This window comes from Diadema antillarum, unplaced genomic scaffold (genome assembly GCF_040938485.1).
Source record: "Diadema antillarum isolate AM-2024a unplaced genomic scaffold, OU_Dant_1.0 seq00000085_RagTag, whole genome shotgun sequence".
NCBI classification, from domain to species: Eukaryota; Metazoa; Echinodermata; class Echinoidea; order Diadematoida; family Diadematidae; genus Diadema; species Diadema antillarum.
In genome coordinates, this window is record NW_027271177.1 from 1,634,961 (window position 1) to 1,656,021 (window position 21,061).

At 37.5% G+C, this 21,061-nt stretch overlaps 1 protein-coding gene across 1 annotated transcript in view; it reads right to left on the reverse strand.

Moving 5' to 3' along the window:
* Positions 1-212: 212 nt before the first annotated feature.
* The window catches only part of LOC139726476 (phosphopantothenoylcysteine decarboxylase-like), a 58,440-nt gene continuing 37,591 nt past the window's right edge, over positions 213-21,061 (reverse strand). Inside the window, exons 3-6 of the mRNA XM_071637431.1 lie at positions 9,975-10,076; positions 8,727-8,855; positions 2,685-2,853; positions 213-274 (exon numbers count right to left, since the gene is read on the reverse strand). Of these exons, the coding sequence (XP_071493532.1) occupies positions 213-274; positions 2,685-2,853; positions 8,727-8,855; positions 9,975-10,076 (462 nt within the window). The remainder of the gene's footprint in view (positions 275-2,684; positions 2,854-8,726; positions 8,856-9,974; positions 10,077-21,061) is intronic.

The following is a 21,061-nucleotide window of genomic DNA, read 5'->3' on the forward strand; positions in this document are numbered from 1 at the left end:
CAAGCAGGTGTCCATGGAAAATGTGTGTTGTAGCAAAATAAGCTAGTCCTCAACGGGTTAAAGAAGACTCTAAAGACAGTGGCACTTGGTAACACAAAAACAGCAATATGACCCTAGGTCATTCATTGATGTGCAACTGTTCAAATACACATGAATGCCATTGAAGGGACATTACAATGAAGCATCACTGCGGTAGAAATGTATGGCCAGCGTCATGTGAGGGCTTCCTTTACTCCTTCAACAATCGTTGAAACCTCAGCCATGGCTCCAAAACCTGAATGGCAAAGAAATTGAGAGAGAATAGAGAGAAGAAATACAATACAGAATGATGTACCAAATAAATACAGGATTATGCTCAAGACATGATGGCAAATGCTATTAAGAACATTTATTCTATGCACATGGAAAATCAGTGTGAAATAGTAGGAATGAAAGAGCAGACTGAGAAAGAAGCAGAAAAAATATGAAAGAGACAGCAAAAGATTCCAGTTCTTTGCCACATTCAAAGTGTAATGTTGTTCATTCATTTATGGCACAAATTAGAAGAAAACATGTCACTTCACTATAAAGGAAAAGTGAGAATGTGAAGAAAGGGGATACACATCTCGTCTTTTTCACTCCTTCAAATGAAAGGAAACAACACAAGAATGAGTAGGGTATCTTTCATCTTTCTGATCAACAAGTTGGTCATTTCATACCATCAACAACATGTCGAGGACATGACCTCGCTGAAATAGAAGTTTCTTCATTCATTGTTTATGCATACTTTGATTTTGATGCTTTTGTCTGCATTAACAACAAAAGAAGACTTTGACAGAAGACAAATCCTTTTTTGTTGACAATGTGTATATAAAAAGATTGTTTATGACAAAGTTGGGAAAGAATAACACATTATGATACAGAACAGGAGGGGGAAATTTTGCAAGGGTGCTAAAATTATCATTGGGGCTTATTAGACTCTCTTAAAGGTCCTGGTTACCTTTGGGACCAGTGATTTAAAAAATGTCCAAGATATCACATTTAATGCATATGCATAGGCCTGTTGTACCACAAAACATCCTAACATATGAAATTTTTGCAATGACGCCTGAAATATAAGGAGATATCAGTATTTTTCACAATAGACCGTAACTGTAGATGGTTTAGTCTGGAAGCATTTTCATTATAACTATTGTTCATATTTTGTATATTTAGCAATACTTAGCATTAATTATTGATTCAAATTTTTACAGTGGTCATTTCTATCCCTAACTCATATTTTAGAACTATTTTAAAGCACAAATGCTGGGTTTTTGTTTCATCTGCGAATGGCAAATTATGCCTTAAACATGAACCAATCAAACTACAAACGGTGTACCTCCATAAGCAGCTCAAAGGTCTTTGCAGCACACAGTCAAAATGTTGAAATACAACATGGCACTCACAGAAATGCCCCCAACAGATGCCATCCAATATCAAATAATGGCAAGGTGTATTCGTGCAGCCAACCGGCACGGCTATTCGACCAGATGCTTAAGGTTGTGTTATATCAAGTAGGATTGTTTTACACATTATTTTTTTGCCAAGTGCAAGGATACTAAGGCACGTGAACATTCAAGGCTGAAAGCTGAAGTGGCACACTGTACCTTTTTATTTTATTCTCCTTGTTGGATCCAATGGCCTCTTGTGAAAGTGATGTAAATGTATGCTGGTCTGTCCCACAGGCAAGGGCATAATATTTCACCTGATTCTAATCCCGTGGTATTTTCCTTCGTTCAACTGCCATGACATGACATGTGATATAAACCAAACTTTACAGTTATTCAAATTTTTTGAAACGGATCTCAGTGAAACTTTCCAGTGATCCACTAATCTTTCTGCATTTGCATGGATGAATCAACATATAGTTTTTGCTATCTTTCCCTTTAACTATTCCTCCACACATGTGTCACTTTTATCTTGATGCAATTAAGAAAACAAAAATAGCAAAGCTTCTGATAACAGTTAACATACCAGTTGCTTTCTAAGGTTCCATGACATTTGCTCCTGTGACAAGTGCTCCTATGAAATATCTGCATACTATGCAAAACATTTTACCCACAAATATAAACCTAAGCCTAATCCTAATCCTCATATGAAACTAAACCGAATCCTTAACACAACCCTAAAGCTAACCCAAAGTCCTGGGAGAAAATAAGACCAGTGAGAGCAGATTGTGATAGGAGAAAATGTCATTTCACTGCTTTCTAAACACTTTAAAGGGATGTTACAGTATTGGTTGAGATGAGGATTCATCTTTTAATTTTTTGCAAGATACTATAATGGAAACCATTTTATGAAATGTTAAAGAGCATACAATTCCAGACAGAATTCAAAGTTATTTGATAAAAATTGGATTTCAATTCGCTGAGATATCTAAAAGAAATAACTATAAAACAGAGTGACCCTAATAAAAGATGGGTTCTACCGTACGATCACATTGTTTTGGATATCTCAGCCATTTCAAAACTGATTTTTTTCATCTAATAAACTTGCAGTTCCTCTTAGAATTGTATGCTCTTTTATATTTCATAAAAGATTTCTCATTATCTAAAAAAACCATCGTCAAAAAACATGAGAAACCAAAAGCCCTATCTCAATCGAAACTGTACAATTCCTTTAAACACATGAATGAAGACCAGAGATGATTGTTGACACACACTAACCTTTATCACCACAGGCGAGGAGTTTCTCAATGCAGGGAATCTCTTTGTATCCCCATGACGACAGCTCCGCAACCTGTCCGGCCGTGATGGGATGCTGCCACATGTGGGTGTTCATGGCGGGACAGAACAGCAGGGGGCGGCTCACATCCCACGCCCGCACCACGCAGGTCTGCCATTTTGACACAAAGAAAACAATAGCAGCAGTAAAATCAAACACTTTCCTCTCTCAAAACATCACCCTCACAAAGCGACTCACTGTGGCTCATTCACAGACCATGGCAGAACACATAACCCATTGGGAATAGACAGGTTAAGTGCGATATAGTGTATACTAGGATTGAAACTAACATGAGAAATTTAACTTTTGGGAATACAACTACTCTTTTAAATACAAGGTACAGCAGATTAATTTTCTCTGTGCATATTATGGGAGACATTGTGCTCAATCACTATTATATGTGACCCGCTACAGCAAAATGATCCTAAAGTCGGGGGAGATTGATTATTTGAAAATTGCATGATATAATCCCCTAATCTTTCTGCTTTAAATTGATACATAACACATTTTATAAAAATAATCGGCTGCGGAGATATCGATGCTTAAAAGAGAGTATGTCGAGACGTCTGGAAAATCACTGTTTCGAGAAAAGCGCCCTAAAAGTCTTCCTTTCGACGCAATCGTGATCAAGGGACACGCAAGTCAGTTTTCACCTCTGGACAATAGAAGGTAAGCCCTAGCAACCCCCGAAGAGTTCATTCAAGCACATCAGCGTCAGCGGTCTCCTCACCAACCAATCAGTGACCAGGATGTGAGAAGCGGCTGAGCATAGCGCACCCCGCCCGCACGCACCAGTCGACTGGGCAGTGTGCGAGCTTCACGCTTCGGTTAGCAGCAAGCAGCAAACTGACCAATGAGATCACTCTGGTCGTTGTTAGGGGCGGAACCTATCTGTGGCGTTCAATCCAAATTTTCGAACCAGTTTCTGCTTCGTTGAAACGCCAAAAAACATGGCTCAGAAAAACGCTATTTTTTTATCTTTCCTTTGATCATTTTGCTTCAAAATTTTGACAGATGATAGAAGACATGTTAGACTCCAATAATATATATCAAAATCAGAAAATCGTAAGTTTTGACCAATTTTAATGCTCTGACTTCAAACTCGATTTTCACGGCTTCGACCGTGCGTGACTTTAGGACCTTTTTGTTGTAGCGGGTCACATATGTGTGATAAAATCTAGTAAAGCAATCAAAAACTTTAAGTTACACTCAGCCATCTCAAAACTCAATATGTTTCAAAAGTGGAATGAAAAGAAAAAAAAACTAAAATAATGGCTAAAGAGGGCTTGTATGATCTCTATCTAAACAAAACTTGAAGAGAAAACTACATCTCTCCATTATAAATGAAAGGTCTGGTAAAAATTGATAGATTCTACCAAGGCTGATATCTTTGATATAAACCCCTTGAGGATGTGCTGACTTTGCTACAGCATGCATTTCCCACAGACACCTGCCCAAGTATACTCAGGACACATCTTTAAGGGGTTAAGATGGGATGACAACATACACCCACGCTCTTACAAAGGTAACTGTGATTCAGAGAAGTCCAAGCATACACTGGTGAAATATAAAACAGTCCCAGCCAAAGGCTTTTGTATGACTAGAGATTCTATGAGATTTAGCTAAATAGATAACGCACTCATACAGTTTCATTATCAGAGTAAATTATGCCACCCTATCATGCAGAGTGAATAAAATTGAGGCAACAATCATCACCATCAAAATTTATGTAGTCATGTTTCTGAAGGAAAGTCGACCTTGATTATATCGTCGGTTGAGAATGATAAGGGCGTTAAGTTGTCACTAAACCCATAGTGTTCGAGACAACTTAACGCCCTTCTCATTCTCAACAGACGATATTATTTCCATAAATATATCACTATCATAAAGAAGAAAAAAACTACAATCCTCACTAATGACAGTCATTAAACAACAACAAAAGCAGGGACACTAATGTTGTCATGCTATGGTGGTGAGGAAGGGCTTTCATTGGAATGGCATGATGTATAAATGGCAGTGGCAGTCATGGTTAATCAGTACATGCATGACAATGCAATAGCGCCATCTCTTGTCCTCTGTCATATAGGCCTCACGCTCCTCATTCAACTCGCGCATTGCCTACAGGGAAAGCAGTCCAAAGATGAGGTAATGTTATTTTTTACCAAAAAAATAATCAAAAATCAGTCAAGTGGAAAATTGCCACCTTTGGTAGTGTTTGACATTGCTTGAGGACAAAAGCTTCTGCAGGCTATGAAGAAGTTGAATGAATCAGGGTTTTTTGTATTTTTAATGAATTTTTATTGATATATGAGGTAATTTGCTATTTTTATTGTTTTTGAGAGTGACTGGATGAATAGTCTCGTATGGAGGCTCTTAACTTTTTTTAGGGCTGGAAAACATCCCAAAATATGTTGTTTGCTTGAAAGCAGAGAAAATTTCCCTTCATCTGCTTCAATTTAAAAAAATTCTATGATTCGATTGATTTTTTATGATTTATGGAATATGCTGCACTTAACACAGGTTTCTATGGGAGCCCGGAAAAGGAGCATGAGGCCTAAAGGTGTGAGTTACCCTCATTTCTATCGCTCCTTGTTATATGGACTTGGTACAAAGATAAGCACAGAGTACATTGTACTGTTCTGGTGAGGACAGGCTAGCTGATGGTTAGTAGTTCTATAGAGATGAAAGAACAGCTGGGTGAATGCAGAGAGAAAGAAAGATAAAATGGAAAGAAGAAGAAGGACACAAATACCAGTATTTATGATTGAGTCTCAACCCTCTGAATATAATACTATAATTAAGATACATACATAAATGAATGTTACTTTTCATTTTATAAATGACTGATCAACATGATACAGAAGCAGAAATAACTTCATGAAAAGGAAATTTGTGTATATAAGCTGGATTAAAAAAATGTCCTCCCCCCCAAAAAAAAAACCCACAAAAAAAAACAACAACACCCAAAACAAAACACGAAGAACAGGTAGAATATTGAGGTTAAATTCTGAACAGATACAGTGTAGCTGACTGCAGCATACATGTGATGAAATTCAAAGCACTTTCATCTGTTTCATAGTTTAATATCATAAAGCTAACCCATCATAACATTTGGTAACCTTCTACGTGCTTTGAGTGCTGACTGGCTCAGAAAACCCTATAATGTTGCACACATTTATATTGGGATACCCGGGCACAGGCAGGGATCACTTTATGACACTTTGCAACATATTCAGTTATTATCCCATTGAGAATGAGTTCCAAGCAGGCGTCTGTGGGAAATGAGTATTGTGGCAAAATTAGCTCATCCTCAGTGGGTTAAAAACACATATATCATCCTTGGTGATGCTGTGCGAAAAGTGAGGATTAAAACATTACAGATTTCATAAATATTCCAAAGAATTGAAATTGAAGCTGCCTCACGTCCATTCTTCATATTCCTTCTTTGACATCCTTTTAAACAAGGTAGAGTAACAGAAAATAAACCAAACAGAAAGTATTTTGTTGTTGTTGGTTTTGCTGTTGATGCTGACAGTAACTGATGACAAGGTGGAGGTGAATGCCATGGCAACAAACTAATTCATCTCTTGGGACTGAATCAGAGAACCTGCCTGGAGCAATTGGGGATGGTGGAGGGGGTAATCTGCAATCATACATTTACATCATCTAAGCCCAGCCTTAAGTCTTTCAGGCAATAGAGCTATCCAGTAAACTTCCATGCAATTGTATCCAGGCATGTTTGCTCAGGTGCCCGGCGAAAATCAAATTTGGGCGATTCATCTCTTCTCCAGCCCCCATCCCCCATCTCTCACTCTATTTCTCTTCCTGCGAATAGAACAGAAACCAGAACAATCCAAGGGATGCGGTCCGATACATTAACCCTGGCAGAAATATGTTCAATCAGCATCTGAGCATTTACTCAAACATGACATTCATGGGAATCTAAAAATGATGAGAAGCAGTACAGCATATCAAGTGATCTATGAATACACTCAACAAGCATTCTTGAGAGATAGTCTCCTAACAAGAGGGAGAGATGAAAGAACCAGGTATTGTAAAGGTCGCGGCTCTCATTTGATGAGTACCTTGCAATTCCTGCTAAATTGTGTGGTCCGAGAATAGCATGACCACAGAATTCCGGCTAAAAAATGCCTTCAAGTTTGCTGAGAGAGAATTCCAAGAGTATCCATACTTATATCTTGAATTTAACATTCATTGTTTCGTCTCAATATTGAGGACTTCTAGGAGTCTGGATTAATATTCCAGACAACTCGAGAATATAAAATCAATGATAAATGATGAACTTTCAATAGTATATGCATACCAAAAAGGCACTGTGACGCATGCATGTATCATGCTGGTTAAGATCTTAACCCGTTAAAGATGGGCTAATTTTGCTACAACACGCATTTCCCATCAACCCTTGCTCGATTATACTCAGGACTCGTCCTCAACGGGTTAAGCTTTTATTCTCAATGTATTTAACCATTGCATGGATTACTACAAATACTTTCGTATAGAAAACATTCCAAGGTGGATATTACTTCACAATGGAAATACTGTGGGGGTGGAAAAGAGGGCACAATCACGACCTTTAACTACCTTTTTTTTCAATCACAAAGGATCATTGAAATACAATATCATCAGATGCATCCATGAGCATTACTACACTTTCAATCGATCATGACTAATTTGGTGGTGGGTGGCTGGTGCTGTCCTGTTTTGAAAACAAACATTCGAGATTTGAGGGGGAGAAAAACTAGGGTGCAAGAGAGGGAAATAAAAATATCACATCAGCATACATTAATAGCTGTGCCCGGGGAAATGCCATGGAGGCCAAGCTTTAGCTATAGCACTAGTATCTACTGGGTTAAGTATCACCCTTTCACACAGTCTTGCTGGCTACCCCTTTCTTATTTCATCATTGTAATTCTTATTCTTCTTGTTAACCCATTGAGGACGAGTCCCGAGTATACTCGGGCAAGTGTCTGGATGGGAAATGTGTGTTGTAGCAAAATCAGTTTGTCCTCAACGGGGTAATATCATTATCAGTACTATACTCTTACAAGTCATTATTGTCATTATCAGTGTTTCTGCTTTGGTTTTGTATTGCAGCCTGGCCCAAATCCTGTGCATTCACATCTTTCGAATGCCTAACCCTAGTCCGAATGAAAGGAAATATGCTATCCTCATAATCCTATGTAAAATATAAAACGAATTAATTGAATAAAACATTCTTTTTCACCTTTTTCTATATTATATATTGAGTGATAATGATTACCTCTTATATGCTCCATGCCAAAACTTAATATAAAGATTTCAAACAACTCTTAATGAACAAGCAATCCCCCCCCCCCTTGTTCCATCCCAAACCCTTAATGCATATGCAACTGTGCCTTTTGTTTACAAAAGTAGATAGGTTATAGATTTTTTGCCCCCAGGGTTGTCATGTGCTTTCAAGTTTTGCTTTTTGCGTAAACCCTGCAACATCATTGCTAATCAATTATGATGAGCCTGTACTATTTCATAATGATTTGTATCACAGAAATGTAAGGCACACTTTATAGTATTATCATATTTTGTATACACATTTTCTTCTTTGTAAATTTGTGTTCAAGAAAAATTTAAGATTACAATATCTGGGAGACATTATCCTAAATAGTTGTAGTACTACTACTAGGGGATGTTGCGTGTAATTTTAGCACTGTTTTGTATAACTACAGTGTTGACATCAATAAATGACTACAAATAGTTATAAAAACTTTACCATAATCTTATTTTTTGGTTTTAACTCTGGTGAACTTTTCATGCCCATATTTGCTTGGGACAATACTGTTTGTGAATGGTGTAATACGCTGTACATCATATAGCAATTCCTGATTGTAGCCATCCTTACTCTAGCACTCTAAAGGTACTCAATGCTCCATAGAGAGGGACAGTGAAACCAGACAGGGCTGTATGAAATTATATGATAAAGGACCTACCAAGAGGTTATCACAAATGCCACTGGACACTTTCCCCAGGGTGTTGGCGTCCAGGGGTGCAATGACCATCAGGTCAGCCCAGCGTCTCAGCTCGATGTGCAGCACAGGATCAGACAACTTGTTCCACATCTGGGATATAGAGCGATAATTATTGACAGGACTCCCTTAAAATCAAACATACATGTATGCCTTCCCAATCTCATTTGACTCTTCATGTACTGGAGTATCTTATATGCACTGTGCAAATGTTTGTCATTACAAATACATACACAGACACATGTGTTTATGTCTTCACCGTATGTTGATACATGTATGTGCATTAGAATTGTTTATTGTATATGTGTATAAATGTGATAATGAAATAGTTATTGTAGTGTGAGCAAAGAAGAGATATAACTCTCCTGACTTGGATGCCAAGCCACATTCTTGTGTACTTTATCAGTCACATTCTTGTGTGTGCTGTATCTATCACATTCTTGTGCATGCTGTATCAGCCACATTCTCTGTCGGATTTTATTCAAATTTGTTATTGAGATTCATGGGGAGTTTTATTCCAGGTAGTAAGTTTTTATTGATAGTGTTGTCAATGTTCCAGGTTTTCATAGGATGACATGTCAATATTTTTTTGTATGTGCTTTATCAGCCTTATTTTTTGTTTATTTCATTGTATTTTGCAACTGTTGTTTAATATATCATAACACTTTGGTTTAAAAAGTTATTTAGATTAGGTATAGAAGAAACAGGTGCAATATTTGGTGTCGTGGATGTATTTTTTGTTATTGAGTGTTAAGTTTTCATTCTGTGTTATTTATATATGGATTAATGACATGTGTGTTGTTATCATCTGTTTTATTTTGAAATGTGTGCTTTATGTATGTGTATTTATGTATGCCGCTTGAATCATAAAGACTTTCAATTTTATGGACAATAAAATAAATGAAATGAAATGAAATGAAATAATACTATGGAACAAGTAGATAAACAAACACACACTCACACAAGACACACAAGCTACCCATTAAATTGAAAAAAAAAAATGACGAGAGTGAGACTACTTAACACTCTACAATCTGTAATCTTTGGTCTGTTCTACAGCAAATCATCCACTTTTGGAAAAGAGAGAATGTAATAAAGTCAAAACATTGATTTGAGTGTTTTCACTCTAGGTGTAGATTTTCTCCATCTTTTGACACACGTCTCTGTGATCAGGGGGTGTATAAATGCCAAGGATTGACCACAGATACATACCTGCCATTCATCTTGATCACGGTAGATCCGGACACCCGAGGGCAGCATCGATTTATCAAAAAACTTGAGGGCGTTTTCTGTTACCAAGACGCGGACCTCCACCTTGAAGACAGAAACAGAAGAGAACGAGGCGGTTTTGATTTGAACAGTCACCATTGCTATTTCATGGTGAAACGGAATCACATGGTTCTTGCTCTAAGCAATTCTTCAAGATAAAGAGTAATCTCCATTTTTGTCCTGCATTAAATTATGCAATTTAGTATACACACTGTTGGAGTAGGCATATCAATCTATGTGACTTCGCATAATGAAACAAACTATAAGGTTGCCAAGGAAGATTGTCAAGTTCAAGTTAAAGATCCTGAAAGCAAAGAATTTCAAGGTTTGAACTCATGAAGGTGTGATGTTCCCAACCCCTTACAATACCTGAATAAAGATTCACCAGATACATTTCTAGGTTTCTCATGGGAGCAAGCAGCATATTTGAAGTAATTACGGTCTATCGAAACGTAGAGACTTTCGCCGTATTGTCTTGACGAGAAATGAAGCATTAAGAGACTGTTGTATCATCCTGCATTCTATTCCTTGATTATTTCAACTTATCAGCTCTACTGCTAACTAAGTTGACAGGTTTGGTAATGTTTTCATGCATGCTTTAATGCATTTAATGGTTGGAAAATTAAGTTTAACTAAAGCCAGACCCAAGGTTCTATTAACACGTACTGTAACAAAGCATTACCATTGTTCTTAAAATACTCAATGCTTCAAAGCCGTTGAAATAGAAGTGAAAATGTAAAACTGTGAAAAAGTTGCATCAAATTCTTTACTCTCAATGTTGTGAATTTCCAGAACTAGATAGGATTGCTCTTTCAGGAAATACTGAAAACCCCAAATCAACCTAAATTACCCATAACATAAAAGGCTCCTAAAGGTAAGTACACGTATTGTAATTGTAAAACCAACATGTGTGACATTTTATCAGCTCTGTGATGAGCAGTCACATATACATGTGTGACATAGCTTCTGTACTTCTGTATATATAGCTTGGAAAATCTTCTTGAGAATTCTCTATGTTGTGAAAACAGGATGAAAAAAAAAAGAATAATGTCATGGCATTGAAAGAGGTGTGAACGCACCATTTGCACACTTTGTCATTGAAACAAAATAAAGTTGGCCTATGTGAGAATCACAGTTACATATCCCTCACAGGCTGTGAACACTTGGGTGAATTAGTGTTTTTTCCATAGTGCTGAAAATGCTACCCACTGATTTCTTTCTGCTGCTGTTTTTTCTTTTTTTTTGTACTGTCTTCACAAAATAAAGCACAAAGTAGTCATGAAGAAATCACAGTGCGCACTTTAATAATATACACTTGCATTCAACCATCACCACTTCCGTCGGCAAATCTTCATGGTGTGATAATGCGAAAGCACAGCTGTCACTACACATTAGCTTCCACATTGTGAAACGTCGTCTATCTGGAATGGTTGTCGAAGCCTTTATAGAAGTGTTTTCTTTGATATAGGTTTTTTTTGTTTTTTTTTTTTTTTAGATTTACTGTATTCCATCATTTTGGGGTTTTTCTTTTTCTCACTTGATTTGCTTGTCTTTGCTTGATAAGGAATCAGATGCAAGTCAACTCCCCCGGTTGCCAATGATAAGAAAATCTGTACTTTGAACTCTCTCGTGGGGAAAGTGGATCCGTGGACTCAATCTGACCAAAATGCCATATTGGAGGACAACTCATTAAACCTGGCGTGTTGAGGAATAAAAGGAGGCAAAAGCCACGGCAGTGTCAACTTCCTAGCAAATCTGCTGGAATTATTCATGAGTTAAGTTTTTTTTTCTTTCTTTCTTTCATTTCACTCGGAATATATCACGTCTCAATTTGCATTATATATCTAATGATGGGGAATGAATCCCTAGGATTGATTATGCCTTATTCACATCTGGCCGGCGATGTGTCTACTGAACCGCTACCCCCCTTCTCTTGCAGCCTCCGAGTGGAGGCAGAAGGAGGTTGTGAGATGCTTTCATGCCCTTCACAGGCTTTGTGGCCTTCACAATTCCGTTCAGAGGGAAATTACACAAATCTGAAAAATTATACGACTGTAGATGGCAGACACGTCATGCAACGTAAGTGGCATTGCACGGTTCTTGCAAAGACAGGTCCGCCAACATTCCCACATCCAAATCAGGGAGATTCCACACAGTAATCAGGGAGATATCTGTGTGTTTCATGCATTTCAATGGGCGAAAAAATAATTCCCAAATCAGGGAGATTTTGATATTCTCGAGAATATTCAGACATGAAGAGATTTTGACATTTTCAGGGAGACTCCTGCAGAATCAGGGAGACTTGGCAGCTCTGCAAAGACATCATGCAGAGGCCATTTGGCTGATGGCACAGCACACCCAATGCACGGTCACCTTACATCCTGGCTCATTCTCACCTGGGCTCCACGCAATTTCTGGGCAGGGACTCCACACAATTTCAATGCAGAAGCTCCACAGATTACATGATTGATTTGCATTTCATATCAGTAATAGAAAATACATCCATGCGATCACTGCAGGTGGTAACTGCAGAGAACTGGAGGGCAATCTAATGAAATAAACTGAGCATACCATCTACGTTTTGTATATCCCTCACTTTAAAGGTAGGAGATACCTTTTACAGACCTCCCAAAATGCAGCAAAACATTAAATATGAACCTCAGGGGACTTGCTTAGGCCACTGCTTCGAAATTTAGAAGTCAACCGTTATCTAAAATTTGAATAATGCACAAAACTCAACTACTCAGTAGTTCTGTGTGTCAGCCACACTTAAGCCTTTTTGTTGCATTCTTCTGTATTTGTGATCTATAAACACAAATCTAAAAGTACTAGAGTTGATGTAGTAACTAATAGAGTGTGTGGTAAGAATGTATATAGAAATGTTTGTAAGTGTTGACGAACTTTCTTCACAAAATATACATGATGGACACACATGCAGTACATGGGTCTGCAAAGGTAGCCTAGTAATGTACTGGAATTTACGGTGAGCCCCGAAAACAATTCATTTCAAAATCTAACCGTCAAAAAAATGTACTAAATGTTACCTTCCACTTTCAATACTTTATGGGAGTTTCTGAAATGATATTCTCTTCAACATACCACTGTATTTATACAACTCTTCATTTAAGGCGTGCAATTGGGATTCCCTACCTTTAAGGTTGTTATGTTGTGTTTTTTTTTCTTTAATAATAACTTGAGTCTATTCAGAATGGCATCATTAGTACTATGTATCCTGAAAAGTAAAATGTTTCAAATTTCATAGACTTTTAGACTTTGCAATTATTTGCAGAGGTCATTGAATATCATTTATCATATCACCATCATACATTTTTAAAGAAATATCCAATTCAACCTTTTTTTTTTCCAGAGTAAACTGCATATTCACACAAGTTTTCTAGGCTTTATCTTTTGGGATGCTAGCAGTATAACATGATGGGCGGGTCACATGTATGCATTATACACACCCCCTTGCCCTGAGGCAAGAGCAGTGTCAACATCAGGCAGCGATGGTCCCATACTTCAGTCAAGATTAATTGGGGTCGTTAAGCCGAACAAACTGCATTACGGGGACGAAGATATCACCATCTCTTGGCGCTCATTTATCTGTGCTCTAATGGCGTGGGTCAACTCCTAATTCCGTCCCAGCAATGTAGAGTGAGATTCATCACAGCATTTGTATACATATGTCTCTATGTGGTTGTCTGTGTGTCTGCGTGTCTGTGTCTGTGTTGTGTATGTTTGTGCTTACATTGATTGCAAAAGACGCCCCAGGAAAACTTTGAGTAAATAAATCTCAGATTCCATTCAACATACGTTGGAGTTCTTTCAGTGTCCCTGTGCCAAAAAAAAAAAAAAAAACTAATAGTATCTCAACATCATCCTTTATTCTGATGCTGAAAGTGTTGATAAGTTTAAATCATTGCTGAAAATGTATCTACTACTCAATCCTCATTTTTGTTGTTGTTGTTGTTGTTGTTATATATGTACATAATCCCGTATTTTACTTCAATTTTTTTTTTCGGATTAATGCACTTGGAAATGTCAGTATTAAGCACTATATAAGTGTTATTCATTATTCATTATAATTATCATTATTCTGGTGTATGTTCCACTTTACACAGTTTTGTTCTCTTTAACAAATACATACATATTCTATTTTTTCTATGTTATACATACACCTTGTACAGGTAGGCCTATCTATCATTTAAATGTCCTTAGAACTATGAAGAAAACAGACCAAAGCTCAGAGAAATATACAACATGATGTGAGAAAATACTGGCATATTATATCACATGGCAGGCCATTTATCAGCTCCAGAGCAGCAGGTACAATATGCTTGTGAAATCATGGGGCTGGAGCTCCAAAAAGATGCGGTTCCCATAGCAACCAGAAATCAGGAAGAGTCATAAAAGCAGAGAGGTAACTTCATGTAGATGTTATCAACTCTGCCACTGGACAATTGACAAACTTGACACGTAATCCGGCGGTGTGAATGATGCAGAGAAAGTGAGCCTTAATGACTCGACAATTGCCCAAGCAGATGAGGGCTGGATGATAATAACCTCTAAATGAACCCGCCAGAGGCTAGAATCGTATCCCAGTTGTCCGTCCAGGATTTTGATTTTTGCATTTATTATGTGCAGTTACACCGTTTACATCAATGCACCAGGTAACAGGGAAAGGGAAACAATGAGTACTGATCAATCTGTACTTTGCCTATTTGCTCCTTTTCTTTTCTGTAATCTTTTGTTAAAATGTTTGACAGAGTTTCGAGCCAATATTATTCAAAGCCTACATCTTATCAATTTCACTAATTTCCTGTCATTTTCACAGATTTATCACTAAAAAAAATAGGCTTACTATACCTGTATATCTGTATTTTGCCTCTGAATTAGCTTCTTCTCCTATTCTGTAATCTTGTGTAAGGACTTTTAACAGAGTTTTGAGCCAATATCATCTGAAGCCTTTATCTCAACAATTTCACTGATTTCCTAACAGGTTCACAGATTCACTACTTTAAAAAGTGTGGCTTACTATACCTGGTAAAAAGCAGCATGAAATTTAATGTGGCACTAGATCACTTTTTGAAAAATTGTCCTTAATCTCTCCTATTAAAGAAAAAACAAAAATGTATTCTACAAGCCCTACTGGTATTGTCTTACAGTGTTATGCAGTATTTGTGTGCTTGCAAATGTATTAAATAAGACAGAGAGAGAGAGAGAGAGAAAGAGAGAGAAATTTCTATCACTACTGTGTTGGCAAAGTTTAAGATACCAGAAAAGAGATACTCTGTATTAAAAAAGGCATCATAAAAAGCTTCTCATTTCATATTAAAAAAATAATGAAGCTGAGCCCAAATTCAGCTCTTATTTTCTTCTTTTTTTTCCTTCCACCCACCAAGACACTGTTCTTTTTAAGAAAAAAACAACAACAACTGATGTCTGAGGAATAAACAAATTACAGCCTCCTCCTAACTGGAGTGACAAATTGAGCTAATTGGAATGACAAATTATATCATGTAAGTACATGTGTACAGAAGCCCCTGAAGGAAGTGATCAAAAGCAGCATAACAGAAGTCAATAGATTCTGTCCCAGTGTAAAATGTCCTGAAGGCTTGCCACTCGCAAGCAGACTGTCAGACTTTCATTCGGAGGTGTGCTAATTTGCATCATATCATTTTACAAATTTCTGTTGGCCTCAAGGCATCTATCAGAGGGTGAAAAAAAAATCATCATTTACACTTAAGAGACAGATATTTCTTGTAATTGATATTGTGTATATGCACCAGTAACCACTGACTGATAAATGTAAAGAATAAGCATACACTTCCACTATTTAAACCATGTTACATTTACTTTGTAATACAATGCATTAAGTTCAATGCCATTTGATACTTTCTATTTATCTCAATAAAACCCATGGAATAGTCAAAATTTTGCTGGAAATTTTGTGGATTTGTCTTTTTCATGTATTGTCCTCAATGTGCATGGGGGGGGGGGGGGGACGGAGGGTGGAACACATGGCCACAAGGATTTGATTTAAAGTTTTTCTTTGTGCGGTTACTTTCACGAAGGCTACAAGATGTCATCACTGAATAAACCCATTAGTCAAGTTTTGTGTTGCAACCATGCACTATTTGCTTGTTCATTTGTCAAGTGAATGAAGATAGTGATGTTAGCAGATATTGTACTGAACGTGACACTTGGACGGGAATAACAAAGGACAGTGAAGAAAGAAAAGAAAATGCTACATGCTGGTCTGGGCTGGCAAACGTGACATGAGTTGCTGTTGCTTGGAAGCATGCCAGCCAAAACATGTAGCACTTAGGATTGACAGATAACAAAATATATTAATACATAGTATTCATCATCATCATCATCATCATCATCATCATCATAACAGCAATGACATCGATAAAAACTAATACCAAAACTCTGGTGTTATTTAACTATCTCAGACAATAAACCATTTTCTTTAATATATATTATGTATCAGTGACAGATGATATACAATGTATATCATTAAAGTTAAATGTCTGAAAATTCACAATACTGGATATGATGAGTGTATTGCTGCATACTGTATCTCTCAACTTTGAAAAAGGTAATGATTCTTTTTTTTTTCAAGTCAAGAAAGAGTCTGAAAAAGATGTAATAATCAAAGATTCTAGGGCAAAAAATCAAACATGTTTTTCTTTTTCTGAATGTGAGTTCTTGTTGTCGTATCTATCTCTACTCTAAGGCATCCTTCATCCTTTTTACTTCAGCCAGATTCATAGACTTTGGGATATCAGAGGAATTTGCTGGAAATGGATGGGGAGATTTCTTTTAGTGCTTAGATCAGGAACATAAACCTAAGAATGATGTTTGACTCAAATTCAATTCGCTGATCTGACACTTTTTTTATCATTCTTTAAAGGCAAAAAAAAAATCCCAAATAGGTATGTGGTTACAGTGCATACAGGAAAAACAAGAAAAGAAATTGGCACAAATTTGAGGAAAATTGCACAAATCCTTATGTGCATTTCTCTTAACAGAGGGTATAAAAATTGTACCTACGAGCAAACAAAAACAAACATTTTTTTCAAGGAATTTGAAACAATATATTTATGGATGATTCTACGAAGTTTATCTCTATTTTGCATGTTTCTTTGTTTTTCTTCTGTTTTTATCATTTTTCTTCCTTTTCTTTTACTTCTCCACTTGAAGAGTTTGTTTGCAGAAACCGATAAGTCCATTTTTGAAGATTTTGAAGTACGATCTCTGTCATAAAGTACAAATTAATACCTTTTAAATGATATATTGGTCACTATATATATAAAGGTACATTTTTAAAGTTATGTTCAAAAGAAGCACAAATTTTCTTATTATTCTCTTTATTTTCCTTGACCTTTAATCGCAAATATCTCCATTTGGCAAATATGGACTTATAGGTCTTTGCGAACAAACTCCTCATTTCTTACCTTCATTACTGTGTCTCTATGCAACTTTTTTTACCCTTAAGTGTGCTTGCTATAATCCTGATTCATTTGCCACACATAGAATTCTTTGGGTGGTTAACCTACCCAGCAAGTTGGAGCAAGAGACCAACTCATGAAACATGGTACATGGAATAATGGATAAGGTATGAAAGGTGTCTTGGTACGTGTAGGCCCTGGACCGGATGTTTAAAGCACTATGGAAATTAAATAGCTACAACCACGATGGGCGAATTGTTCATGGCTGGGTGAGAATTTAATGAATTCCCCAAACCAATATCTAAGGCACACAAACTGAAATCCATAAATGTCTCGAGTTCACAATCATCATCCAAAACACATTTCCCATAATGACCAGACATGTAGCAAGGTGTATCTCTGAGCCTTGTAATACTCAGCAATGCTCAAGAACTTATCACAATGGCCCACGCCTAGCAACAGTCCACACCTAGCAACCATCCACGCACACATGCTGCATTCTCACTGTGAAAGTTTGATGATAACAGGTGTGTATTCTAAGAGGTCCTTCTTCTCCAAAGACACAAACCCCGCATTCACATTTGTCCTTGCATTGCGGGGACAGTCATCAAAGATCTTATCTTTTTTTATGAGCAACCATCCACACTATTATCTCAACTATCTCGAGCTGCAGGAGAAATCGGGGCTTGGAGCGAGCTCTGCCTCTTGAAATCAGACTTCGCGCGTGTGCACATTTGATGAATACAGCTGGGTGCTATTAATTACTCCCAAAGGTTACTCTCCCCTCCAAATTTTGTTCCTAGACCCAACTTGCATCGTGGGGACAGGGGGACAAGTCCAAGGGAGCGTTCACCTTATAGTTTTGGAAGGCTACGTCCTACTGCGTGGGACTTTCCCCAGGACGTGGAGACGTATGTGAACGCAAGACAAGAAGAGGAGTAACTTGTGGGGGCAATATCCTCCAAAAGAAATTACATATGAAAGTCATTATTACCATCCAAATGGATCACGGGTCCTCCATACAGGATCGCTCGACAAATGGGAAAAGTGGAGACAAATGTTCTACGGATGAGGAAAGCTACGGATAATCTCCATTTTATGGTTGGACATATACAACTGATCAATAACAAAGCAAATCATCCTTTTCCATGTTGCTCTGTACTGAATGGCGCATAAACTTCTCATGTAATGACCAATGTCTAGTCTGCGTTTCAAATAAATTCCTTCAATTACCCCAGAATTTAAAAGCTTTTCTGTAAGCACCATCTATAAATGGATATATCTTACCGATGTCCCAGCAAATAATTCCGATCTTAACCATCATCTTGATGTCTTTCTCTTGTACTCAGGAAATACACTTTTTTTTTGCTATGTTGTAGTCGTTTGTTTTGTTGATGCAATTTGTTTCATCCTGCATCGGAGAGACACATGGGGTAACCTGCACTGCACTACTTCATAGGTCAGTGTGGTAGGTGTAGGTGTGACTGTCTTGATGGTAAGACTCCAGGGAGAGCAAAATATGTGTCACAGATGAGTAGATATTCACTATGGATAGAATGATGGAGAGAACGAGAGATCAGGGAAATATAGAGGGATGGAAGAGAGATGACATGGAATTAGGAGAAAAAGAGAGAGAGAGGGGTTGAGAAGGATATAAAGGTGAGAGAAGATGAAGAAAATATCGGAAGGGAGAAGGGAGAGGGGATAAGAGGAGGAGGGATAGAGAAAAAAGAGGGGGAGGAATACAAGAGAGAGAGAGAGGATGAGAAGGAGAGGAGAGAGAGGAGAAGGGGAGAAGGGGAGAAAAGGGAGTGACAGAAGGGAGAGTGGGGGAGATGGAGAGAGGGAGAGAGGAATATAGAAACAAAAATGCAGTTATGGTTATTGAGGTCCGGCTAGATCGCATTGCTAGGCAATGTGTCTCCTCCATATGTGGTAGCAGCTCTTAAAAACAATCCCAGACAAGGATCATCAAGGGAGTCTGCCTCGCAATTCCCAAATCATCATCTTTGATTACTGGTGTCTCATCTTCCTAATCTCTTGGATCGCCACCACCCCTGAACCCCGCTCCCCTCCCCCTCCCCCTTTTGAGTGGTAACATAGAAGAGAATCTGACAGCTGTAAGCTTAAGATGTTTCTAATACGTTTTGCCCTACTCCACATGTATGCACCTTTTGGAGTGCGTGGTTTAAAAGTTCATCCATTTGATCTGTTTTGTTGAAGGGCAGGGGAGGGGGTATTGTTGGCTACTTGAAGCTTACATTTGAAACATACATTTGACATATTCAGTTATGAAATCTTGGATTAAACTTTACCCAAATTATGAAACCTTTACTTTGTCCTGATGACTATTAAAAATCCACTTGTAAACCTTGATTCTAATCCTTATCTCCCTGCTGCTACACGAAACAGAAAATGACTCACAGACCCTGGTACTAAAGGTGATTGACAATTGGAAATGATTATAAATGACAGGTACCAGAAACGAGGCTTGTTATTGCTTACACTGCACATCCCTCTGCATGTGGCATGTTGTAAAAAAAATTCTGATAAACTTGTTTTTGTTTTTGTTTTTCAAATTTGTGCTTTAAATCGTTTTAGCATGTATTATTGTATCTTTTTATGAGGTTAATAAAGATGAAATGAAAACAAATGATATATGATATGATATGATATGATATGATATGATATGATATGATATGATATGATATGATATATCTCACGAAGTGTAGTTCTTTTGCTCCCCAAAAGTATGCCATTCAATACATTAATATTAGATTAGTGGTACACTGCCTCCAGAGCAGTGTGACCTTCAACACAGTTTTGTAATACAATGCAATTTTTGGATGGTTTTTGAACCCTAGTTAAACAAATCCAATGCTACATACACTGCATTCATCATCCAATCCAAATAGAATGTAGAGATCCTCTACAGATGATTATTTCAATGGCAAAACAATATGGTGAAGCTTCAGAGCACTCACAAATGCTTGCTTCTGCTGCATCTTTAACTGGCAAAAAGAAAGAAAAGAAAAAAGAAATCTTGACATGTGATCGAGTACACAAGATGATACATTTCATAAATTGCATTTCTTTTATTCCGGGCAGGTAAGAAGATTTTTGGCACGCATAAGTGTCGCGATTTTCCTGATTTAAAGTATCATTATGCCCCCCTGACATAATCACATCTCAGATATTACACCAAAGGAATAAAACAAGAGCTGTCATTATATTAGCTCTGAGGTACAAAGATAAGTTTCGTCATGGACTGTAAGTACTTCAAGCCGTCATTCTCAATTTTAATGAGAAAAGGAGAAACAAGGTGTGATTTGGAGCAGCTATCTGGGTCACACTCAAACCTGCCGGCAATGCCATTTTGCTCACTTTTAAAAATTTGATCAGTTAATGAGTTTTGAAAGTTCTTATTGATCTGAACTGGTTAAAAGGAGCAAAGAAGCCTTTCATCACAGGCATCAGAAAAAAGAGAAGAAGAGGGGGGAAATAGAGTTAAAGGGCACATTCTGGGTTGAGAGACAGATTTGAGTGCCCGAGCTGACAAGCAGATTTTATTGC